This window comes from Amphiprion ocellaris, chromosome 24, assembly GCF_022539595.1.
Source record: "Amphiprion ocellaris isolate individual 3 ecotype Okinawa chromosome 24, ASM2253959v1, whole genome shotgun sequence".
In the NCBI taxonomy this organism is placed as follows: domain Eukaryota; kingdom Metazoa; phylum Chordata; class Actinopteri; family Pomacentridae; genus Amphiprion; species Amphiprion ocellaris.
Window position 1 is genome coordinate 17,956,918 of NC_072789.1, and position 11,249 is coordinate 17,968,166.

The 11,249-nt window shown below is 45.7% G+C and overlaps 1 protein-coding gene across 7 annotated transcripts in view; it reads right to left on the bottom strand.

Moving 5' to 3' along the window:
- LOC111566052 (BCL-6 corepressor-like) overlaps positions 1 to 9,999 on the bottom strand; it is a 30,153-nt gene extending 20,154 nt beyond the window's left edge. Inside the window, exons 1-8 of one of the 7 annotated variants that reach the window (XM_055008262.1) lie at positions 9,679 to 9,999; positions 9,463 to 9,543; positions 7,918 to 7,973; positions 6,688 to 6,790; positions 2,859 to 6,173; positions 2,179 to 2,317; positions 805 to 1,134; positions 436 to 606 (exon numbers count right to left, since the gene is read on the bottom strand). In XM_055008262.1, coding sequence (XP_054864237.1) covers positions 436 to 606; positions 805 to 1,134; positions 2,179 to 2,317; positions 2,859 to 6,173; positions 6,688 to 6,711 — 3,979 coding nt within the window. In that variant the 5' untranslated portion in view covers positions 6,712 to 6,790; positions 7,918 to 7,973; positions 9,463 to 9,543; positions 9,679 to 9,999. Of the gene's footprint in view, positions 1 to 435; positions 607 to 804; positions 1,135 to 2,178; positions 2,318 to 2,858; positions 6,174 to 6,687; positions 7,974 to 9,462 lie in introns of all 7 variants that reach the window. The other 6 variants (XM_035946505.2, XM_035946504.2, XM_035946502.2 and 3 more) reach the window with 6 other exon arrangements.
- Positions 10,000 to 11,249: the final 1,250 nt, after the last annotated feature.

The following is an 11,249-nucleotide window of genomic DNA, read 5'->3' on the forward strand; positions in this document are numbered from 1 at the left end:
CCATGTAGTTAACCTTTTCTGTACAACAACAATTCTCATTTTATGTTTTTATTTCCACAACTACAACTGCCAGCTGCCTTCATTCGACAGCAGCTCTGCTTTCACAGAGCTTCAAGATGGAAACTCGGCGATGAAATCAATGAAAACTGAAGTTTTACGGCAGAAAATCAAACTAAAGCTGCAACGTTATGATAAATATTTGATTAATCACCAACAATTCTGATAATCAGTTAATCGTTTGACCAATTTCTTTCTTTTTTTTTTTTTTTTTTTTTAACAAATAAAGTCTGAATCATCTGATTGCAATGAGAAAAATGAGACTCCCAGCGACATTCTGGAGGTCAGAGGTTGATCTTTTGAATATTTTCTGATCTGACTATCTGGACCCTTGAGGAAACCGATCAGTTGGTTCCTTTTGGTTCCTTTTGGTTTTACCTCCGGTTCCGTCACACCAGCCTCCGCTAGCGTCCGACTTCGAGTCCATCCTGAACTTCTGGTTGGAGGGCAGCCATTGGCTGAGCTCTGCGGGGAGGCGGGGCTTGCTGAGTCGGAGGCCATTGAGCTCAATGCAGACCTTCAGCTTCTTCACGTCGTCCAGGCTGGAGTCTGTTGGTGGAGATAAACCGGTGATAAAGGGAACATTAGAGGAGTAATCATGGAATTATCAGGATTTTTTTTACAGAAAAAATGATGAGAAAACATTAAAATTAACAAACACGTAGAACACAGCATCATCTGCATATTTGCTGATGAAGATGATGACAATGTTCTCCTCATGATAGATCAAACATCCTGAACTCTCACCACTGAACTTCGTTTTCTTGTTGAGATGTTCCGTCTGGTCCTCCTGGTGTTCCTGGTCCTCCTGGTTCTCCTCCCGGCCTCGCTTCATGATGATGCTGCTCTGGTGAAACGGTTCCAGGCTGAAGATCTGCCGTCGGTTCATCAGAACGTTTGGATTTGGAAACAGGTTTCTGGCAGCAGGAATGAACCTCTGATGTTCTGGCTGTGAGGAAGAAGTCAGGTTCTTCTTCTCCTGCTGAGGTTCTCCATCATCGTTCTCCTCGTCCTCCTCCAAGTCTTTCTTTCCTCCGAGGACAGGGATGCGGCTGACAGGACAGGACGGATGTAGACCTAAACACAATAAATAACTCCTTTAGTTCAAGCTTCAGCTCCAATTTCATAAATTTTCTCAAAAACGCTGCGATGTTTACAAACCTGAACTAAACCTGACTTTAGTTCAAACCTGAACTAAACCTGACTTTAGTCCAAACCTGAACTAAACCTGACTTTAATTTAGTCCAAACCCGAACTAATCCTGACTTTAGTCCAAACCTGAACTAAACCTGACTTTAGTCCAAATCTGAACTAAACCTGAACTAAACCTGACTTCAATTTCGTCAAATCTGAACTAAACCTGACTTTAATTTAGTCCAAACCTGAACTAAACTTGACTTTAATTTAGTCCAAACCTGAACTAAACCTGACTTTAATTTAGTCCAAATCTGAACTTAATTTGACTTTTAGTCCAAACCTGAACTAAACCTGACTTTAGTCCAAACCTGAAATGTGTCTGTGTGTGGGTAGTTAGTTTGAGCCTGTGTGTGTTAGTGTGTAGTTAGTGTGTGTCTTTGTGTGTTAGTGTGTAGTTAGTGTGTGTTTGTGTGTGGTTTTGTGTGTCTGAATTTGGCTTTCTAGCGAAAATCAGGGCAGCGGTAGGTTCGGCTAGAAGTGGAAGAAGTCACCCAGAGTTCAGCTGTGTGTGTGTGTGTGTGTGTGTGTGTGTGTGTGTGTGTGTGTGTGTGTGTGTGTGTGTATAAGCGTGACTCACTCACACACTCACACACACACACACACACTCACACACACACACACACACAGAGCGCACTAAAAGAAAGAGACAAAGGAAGCGACTTCAAGCGAGTGAGATCAAGCGCAAGAGAAGAAAAAGCGAAGCGTGTTTGTGTCTTTCCAGAGGGGGTGTGTGTGTGTGTGTGTGTGTGTGTGTGTGTGTGTGTGTGTGTGTGTGTGTGTGTGTGTGTGTGTGTGTGTGTGTGTGTGTGTGTGTGTGTGTGAGAGTGTGTGAGTGTGTGTGTCTGTGTGTGTGAGCGTGTGTGAGTGTGTGAGCGTGTGTGGGTGTGCACGTCATCCTGCAGAACTCTCCGGAAATCCTCTTACCTCTCGGAGCCTCAGCAGCTACAGAGGCATTCCTCCCCTCGCTCCACTCCACCTCCTCTCCTCTCCCTCCGTCTGCCGTCTCTCCTCCTCCTCCTTCCTTCTCCTTCACCTCCAGCTCTGAGAAACGCAGCATGGCACGCTGAGGAGGAAGAAAAACAGTGACAATGACCGAACATTCACAGAGACAGAAAACAACCACAAAGAGACAGAAAACAACCACAAAGAGACAAAAAACAACCACAAAGAGACACAAAACAACAACAGAGAGACACAAAACAACCACAAAGAGAGACAAAACAACTACAAAGAGACACAAAACAGCCACAAAGAGACACAAAGAGACACAAAACAGCCACAAAGAGATGCAAAGAGACACAAAACTACCACAAAGAGACGCAAAAAGGCACAAAACAACCACAAAGAGAAACAAAACAACCACAAAGAGACACAAAACAACCACAAAGAGACACAAAACAACCACAAAGACACAAAACAACCACAAAGAGACACAAAACAACCACAAAGAGACACAAAAAAATAGAGACAAAACAACCACAAAGAGACACAAAAAACTACAAAGACACAAAACAACCACAAAGAGACACAAAACCAACACAAACAACCACAAAGAGACAAACAGTTTCCTCCTTGGAGAAGAACCAGAAGACGTAAAGTCGTACCTGCAGCGCTCTTTGCTCTCGGCTCAGCTTGCTGGAATCGGCGTAGAGCTCGGTTGTCACACATTTGATCCGGTCGCCTACGTAGCCGGATGAGTTGGCGATCCGCCTGGTGAGTCCGGAGCGCCGGTTCCTGCTGCCGCCCTCGTCTTCGTCTGCCAGGAGATCCAAACCGTCCTGGACACTGGAGTCCGTCTTCCCGTCTCCACAGCCGGCGTCGGTCTGGATCTGACCCGTGTCACTGGAGCTGAGGTTCTGGTCGACCGGCGGCTCTGGAGTAACATCTGTAGGTGTCCTGGTGGAGAGTCCATCGGTGGGGGGAAGCTTCTGACAGGATGGACCTCCAGGTAAACCACTTCCATATGTGGAGCCCCTGAGGTTTACTTCAGAGCCAGAACCTCCACAACTCAGACTGCTGAAGTTCTTTATGTACGTAGGAGCTCTGAGGTTGGTGTTGTGGTTTTCACCATTTGTAGACCGTGGACTGATGCTACCACCAGCTGGGCCACCGAAGACTCTAGGTTCAGCCTTCAAGGTCACATTTGGACAACATGGTCCCATGAAAGTCCGGTTGGTGAACTCTCCGTTACATTTGGAGCTACTTGGGTTGGTGTTGATGCTTGCTGGAGGCCTCGTGGTCATGACTCCTCCAGGTGGATTAGAACTCCTGCAGGATGGAACCTGAGAACTGAGATCTCCACACGTCCTTCCTCCACTGCTGCAGACTGGACCTTCTGGATGGAACCCATAACCGGTTCTCTTTGGGGCTGTGATTGCGTCCATGTTGTTAGAACTGGTACTGTCACCAGAACAACTTTCTCTGCTGACAGGAACCAATGAGTTACCGTCTTTGGAAGTCGTCAGGTGAGGTTTAAGGTTTTCATTTCCAGGAGACTCTGTTTCGTTAGAAGCATTATTTTCTCCACTGGTAAGGCTCATCACCGCGTCTCCATTGTTTCCAGGTTTAGATTTTCTAGAATACTGCTGTGTAGAAGTTCGGGCGCATCGCATCGTCTGCTCCTTTGGGATCTCTGGAGATGGACTGAGGGCCTCCTCGTCTTCTTGAACCTCCTCTGGGACCTCCTGAGATGAAGAGGAGTTCTGCTGAACAGGATTGTGAGGCATCGAGTCGGGTCTTTGCTCTGCGTTCTGGTTTTTTAGAGGCCTTGGCTCCTTGTCTTGGATGTGGTTCCGTCCATGCTTGAAAGGACCTTCTGTCCTGGTGGACATTGTGCTGCACTTGTTGGTGGACGAATCTTCATCTGCCTCATCTCGCACCAAGTCGATGCAAATGACATCGTCCCTGACTGCAGAGAGGCTTTTACCTGAAGAGTTTGCTGTTTGGTTTGTGGACTTGTCTCTCTTGGTGTCAGCATCTGGCCTTTCCTGGTTCTTGTATAGTTCTGCATTCCAGAACTTGTCCTGGGATTTTGACCTGTTCTCAGGTTGGTCTTTGCCTTGAGGACCTGGATACGTGGACATGAAAGTGTTGGGCATCTCCTGGGAGTTCTGGTATGGATGGACTCCAAACGGGAGGCCGTGTTTTGGTGGAATAGATGACGGGTAGAAGCTGCTGCTGAGTAACAGTGGATGGGAGTACACCGGGCCTTTACCTGGAACCGACATTCGGCCAAGGGACATATTTTCTGCAGCTGAATATGGGATGTAGCGGTTGGTGTAGCCTAGGCCTGGAGGGAGGTAGGAGTCACCATAGATTTGGTTGGATGAGTTTCCGTTGTCCTTACGGGGCTGCTGTTGAGGATGAAGTTTGTTCTCCGAAGCTTCGGACGTAACTGGACCAATGTTCTGTTTCCCAGAGCGACTTCCCCCTTTGATATTTGGAGGACTTTTGTCAGAGTCAGAAGAAGGGACTTGTGTCCATCCAACATTGGACTGTGGAGGAGGAGGAGTGGCAGAAGGACGCCCCCCTGAGGCCGGACTGGGAACACTGGTTAACTCAGCTGTGGAGGAACCAGGAGAGCTGGGAGGCTGATGAGGACTGGTATCTATGGTCTTGTTTTTCATGGTCTGGGAGTCCATGGTGGAGGAAGGACCTGGAGGAACCCAGGTGGAAGGTGTAGACCTGATCTTGTCAAGACGATCTGGAGTCTTTGCTGCTGTGCCAACAGGTGGGAGTAGAACCTCCTTGAGGTTCTGGTCCTGACCGGCTCGCGGCTCAAAACGGGATGGTGGTAAATAACCCAGCTTGGCCAGAGCTTGGGATTTGGGAGGGAATCCATTTGGGAATCCTTCCAACTCTTTGGCAGACAAATCTAAAGGTTTCTCTGTGGCGTTTTTGGCAGCTTTCTGAGGTACAGTTTGGTCCAGGTGTGTCTTTGCAGGTGAAGAGCATCTCTCTGCACTGCTGCTGTCTGAGCTGCTGTCTTTGGTTTTGTTGCCGTCTGAGCTCCTGTAAAAGAGCTGGGAGGTTGAGGATGAGGAGGTGCTTCTGTAAAGGGTCTTCTGGAGTTCCGTGGAGCTGCTGAGGGGTTGATGAGGTGGAACTGAGGATGCTGATGTAGCAGCGCTGCTAGCTGAGCTGCTAACAATGCTGCTTTTGCTCAGAGTAGTCTTGGTGGAGGTGCTCTGACTGGACTTTGGGTGGTGATCTATTTGGGTTTCCTGGTGGATCTGAGGACTAGAGCTGAAGGCTGAAGGTTCCTGATGAGGACCGAGGCCCGGCAGGTTCTTGTCCTGGCAGTGGGGCATCGGTGAAGCAGCTATAGACATCCTGATTGGTGGACAGAGTGGGGAGGAGATATAAGGAGGCAGGTAGAAGAGTCGGTCCTCGCCAGGTGTACTGCTTCCGCTGGAACACAAAGACTGATACGCCATGTGCTGGTGGATGAAGGGCGACGGTTGGGACAGGAAGGAGGCCTTGTAGGCCATGTCCAGGAATGGGTACATGGTAGCGTCGGCATAGGGGCTGATCCAGGGCAGCCTCAGGAAGCTAGCGGCGCCGTTCAGGCCCAGTTCTGAATGCTTGTCGTTGGGTAGAACTCGGCGGTCCAAACCCAGATCTTCGCCTCCGGTAATGGGGACCAGCAGAGGTTTCTGCAGCCCAGACGCTGGACTCTTATACAGTCCAACAAATCCATTAGCAGGCTTCTGGCCATCCAGCAGGGTCACTTCTGGTTTGTACAGAAGATCGTAGCCGAGTGGGATGGCTGCCGGCTGCAGGGGTTTTTCTGCAGTGAGATGATGGACGCCGGGATAGAAGACTCCTCCGTGAGGACGGAGGCTTTCTCCGACCAGAGCAGAGCGATCAATGCTGAGGGCAGCGAGCGGATTCATCCTGAGAGCTGCTCTGGCATCGACCTGCAACACAGTTAAAGCCGTCAATAAGAAACTCATCTGATCGATCAATCAATGAATCAACAGATCACCTCAAAGACAACGTTCATACTTCAGGAATCAGTAAACATTTGATTTTCAGTTATCAACTGTTAATCAACTAACCTTCATAGAAACCAAACTAATGGTTTCAGCTCTAAACACACGGTTCTAATGTGTCAGATTCATAATCTTGCTTTGTAGCCGAGCCGTCAGATGAAAATAAAAAATTAACACAACAATCTCCAGATTCTTAATCAACTAATTACTGATGTCTGAAATCACAGGAAGTAACTGAAGCAGGACATTTCCTCAGTGAACAGATTTATTATGATCCTCGTGACTCCATACATTGAGTGACATCAAGTTTATGGTTCAGTGACGGTAAATAAACCACCAACGGCTGAATTCATCCTTCAGGGACGAACAGGAAAAGTCTGATTTCATTTAAACGTCACTGAACCGCTTTTATGATGTAATATTCAGATGGAGAGGAAACCTGGTGAAGGAGAAGCAGCCTCATTGAATTTCCTGTCACACGGCGCCCTGGGCCGTCTCTGATTGGCTCTCAGCCGCAGCCAATCAGGAAATGATCCGGATGGCTGTTTTCAAGGCAGCGAGTAAAGAGACGAGAGGGAAAAGTAAATGAATTCAGGACAAGAAGCAGAGAAACGAACGGAGAAAAGAAATTAGTTCATGTTCAGGTTCAACCGACAGGAAACACAGCAGAGACTTCTCTCTGACCTCACGGACGATGACGTCACAAACGATGACATCACAGGTTGTGATGTCACAGGTGATGAAGTCACAGGTTGTGATGTCACAGCCAATGACTTCACAGGTTATGATGTCATAGCCGATGACATCACAGGTTATGAAATCACAGATGATGACGTCACAGGTTGTGATGTCACAGGTTGTGATGTCACAGCCGATGTCATCACAGACAATGATGTCACAGGTTGTGATGTCACAGCCGATGTCATCACAGACAATGACGCCACAGGTTGTGATGTCACAGCCAATGACGTCACAGACAATGATGACACAGATTGTGATGTCACAGCCAATGACGTCATAGGTTATGATGTCACAGGATGTGACGTCACAGCCGATGACATCACGGATGATGACGTCACAGGTTGTGATGTCGCACACGATGATGTCACAGGTTATGACATCACAGGTCGTGATGTCACAGATGATGATGTCACAGGTTATGATGTCACATCCGATGACGTCACAGGCCATGACGGCAGATCCGATGACATCACAGGTTATGATGTCACAGCCGATGACATCACAGGTTATGGTGTCACAGGTTATGACGTCACAGGCTGTGATGTCACAGCCAACGACGTCACAGTCGACGATGTCCAACCGATGACATCCCAGGTTATGATGTCAGATCCGAAGATGTCACAGCTTCTTAAATGAAGCATTAAAACATTCATCAACATTGACAGTGTGACGCATCGCCAGATTTTATTACAAGTTTAAAGACGTACCATGATCATTTAACACTAGCATTTAGCATTAGCATTCATACTTCAACATGTGATGTGCTGAGTGTTTTAGATGTTTGGTGATGGAATAGAATTTCCCGATGTTTTGTGAGGCGACATTTTAAGAGCCGACATTTTCTTGACATGATATTTGATGACTCGTCTTCAACGTTTTCTTTGTGCTGCCACATTAATCTGTGATGTGTTGTGCAGCCTTTCATCACCTGCTGAGCTCTTCCTTCCTCTGGTTGATCTTCAGACAGCGATCAGCTCGTCATGTCTGCAGAGAGGAAACCACACCAAGTCAGGAGGTCTCACTCTGATCAAAAAAACCCACACCAGGTCAGGAGGTCTCAGAAAACAGTTTAAGATGCCACACATTAACACACATTAATAACGTATGTTAACGTGTGTGTTAATGTGCATTAATGTGTGTTAATGTGTATTAATGTGTGTTAAATGTGTGTTTTATCTTCCAGCCGGAGGACTGATAAGGCATGTCGCCTATTTTCCCGAGGAACTCATAATCCAGCAGAGAAAACGTATCAGCACGCACACAGAGTAATTGATGGCTGTTAGCTGCTGTGGATTTCAGTAACGCCTCTTATCTCCAGACTGCTGAAGGACGGCTGTGTGTGTGTGTGTGTGCGTTTGTGTGTGTGTGTGTGTGTGTGTTTGTGTGTGTGTGTGTGTGTGTGTGTGTGTGTGTGTGTGTGTGTGTGTGTGTGTGTGCGTGTGTCACATGAGGACGTTTCTGTTTGAATCAGGATCTTTTCCGTCGTCGAGGCTGAGATGTTTTCTTGTTTTATCTCCATGAACTCAAACGTTTTTCTGTCTTTCTAGATTTTTCCTGCTGGGGTTAAAACAAACATTTTCTAGAAGAATGAATCCAGCATGTCACAAAATGCCAGGAGAACCTCACAACATCTGTGGAACCCATCAGAACGTCTCAGAAATGGACCTCTGATTCATCACATGGTTTAAAAAGGTACCATGTGACGTCTCACTGTGACATCACAGTGGGTTAAAATGAGTCCAAAGTGGGTTAAAATAAACCCACAGTGGGTTAAAATGAGGTTTTGATGTTTTCTCTCAGTTTTAATCGGACAGATGAAGCTTTAAGGAACCAAACTGTTCCTCTGAGGGTTTGAGAATCACAGTGAAGTTCAGTCTGATGGTTCTGTGTTCAAACATTCTGAGAACCAAAGGAGAACATTCAGTGTTCCATCTGAAGAATGAGAATAATGTGATGAAAGAGAGCCATGAGGACTCAAACACCTGGACACACCCATTCAATGACTAGAACATTAGCTTCAGTAGAACCAGGGGAACCACAGTGGATGTGTGGTCCTGACAGTGAAGCTCTGAGGTGGACAATAAATTGATTTAAATCAAAACTAAACAGACACCAACACTAACTCTGTGTTTCCTGGAAGTTTGACTGTGGAACTAAATAAAAACTGAACAAATGTGGAGATAAAACTAAACCTGATGAGGAACGCTTCAATCATTCCATGTGTCCATCAGAGGGACCTGGATCAGCTGATTCATATTTCAGTTCCAAAACAACAGAAAGCTGCAGAACTTCACAGGATCCACAAGTTCAGCAGATAAAAATACATAAAAATACATAAAAACACATTAAAAAAACACAAAAAACTCATAAAAACAGATAAAATACATTAAAAAGACATTTAAAAAAACCAGATTAAAACACCTAAAAACAGATAAAATCGCTTCAAAGTGATCATTAATTGAAGCCAACTCACCGCTTCTTCTTCTGTCCATCAATCAGTTCAGCAGCACGCGCAAGGACACGGACACACACGCGCACAGTGCGGGTTTCCTTCCTGAAGGTAAAAACAGGTGTGTTGTATCCTGCTGCGACACGTCGGGCACGCGCACACACGCACGGGTTTAAAAACAAACAAACAAAACAACAAAAACAAACGAGAAACGTCACACTGAAGCACAAACATACACACCTGCGCACGCGCCGTCCGGTACCGGGCTGAACTGTGTGTTTGTGTGTGCTTGCGTGTGTGTGTGTCTCTCTGTGTGTGTGTTACATCCAAACAATTTCAGACACACACAGAAACCGGAATTATTCCTCAGCGCGCCGCTCGCGGTTTATTCCACATGACCTCTGTTAATCCGTCCGTTAGTCCGTTCCTTACTCCGTCCGTTACTCCGTCCGTTAGTCCGTCCGTTGCTCCGCCGATTCGTCCTCGTCCGGTCCACGCGCTGCTCTGGTCTCTCGTTGTTTCGCTTCACGCGGACGCGGCTCTTCTTCTTCTCCGCTCTCTGCCGCTGCAGCGTCAATTTACACTAAATTTACAAAGGCGTTTCCGGTGTGCGACCCTTCAAAGTAAAACCAGCTGGAGCGTGACGGGAATGTTTCTGTTCTGTGCTGCTGCTGACTATTTAACAGAAGTCCAGAAGAACGTCAAAACGTCTGCATTTAAGCATCACGACAATAAACACAAGAACACACCAGAGTTCAACAGTAACGATAATCACATTAAGAAGCTAACGACACAGCTAAAGTCACATTAAGAAGCTAATGACAAAGCTAAAGTCACATTAAGAAGCTAACAGCAAAGCTAAAGTCACATTAAGAAGCTGCCTACACAGCTAAAGTCACATTAAGAAGCTAACTGCAAAGCTAAAGTCACATTATGAAGCTAACGACACAGCTAAAGTCACATTAAGAAGCTAATGACACAGCTAAAGTCACATTAAGTAGCTAATGACACAGCTAAAGTCACATTAAGAAGCTATCTATACAGCTAAAGTCACATCAAAAAGCTAACGACACAGCTAAAGTCACATTAAGAAGCTAACTGCAAAGCTAAAGTCACATTAAGAAGCTAATGACACAGCTAAAGTCACATTAAGAAGCTAATGACAAAGCTAAAGTCACATTAAGTAGCTAATGACACAGCTATAGTCACATTAAGTAGCTAATGACAAAGTTAAAGTCACATTAAGAAGCTAACTACACAGCTAAAGTCACATTAAGAAGCCAACGACAGCTAAAGTCACATTAAGAAGCTAACTGCAAAGCTAAAGTCACATTAAGAAGCTACCTACACAGCTAAAGTCACATTAAGAAGCTAATGACAAAGCTGAAGTCACATTAAGTAGCTAATGACACAGCTAAAGTCACATTAAGAAGTTAACTGCAAAGCTAAAGTGACATTAAGAAGCTAACATGACATGAAACGACTGATGCTAATAAAAACAAGCAGAGAACCAGAAGGTTAATAGATGATGAATAAATGATCTTTTTTCTGGGTTCAGGTTCTTAAACTACAGGTTTTCAGTCAAACTAATGAACATTCTGCTGCTCTTTGTCTTTCAGATGATTCACTTTAGGCTGGAATATTCATCTGAAACCTTCTGAGCATAAAGCCATGTGCAGTGCTTTTATTTTGACAGTGCTGAGGGCCTGTTTCCGGTCTTATTGTGGTAAATTAACCGTCTGTCCTGAAAACATCACATTTCTGCTCCTTTTCCTTTAATTATTTTAATAAAAGTAAACTTTTTCAGGTTT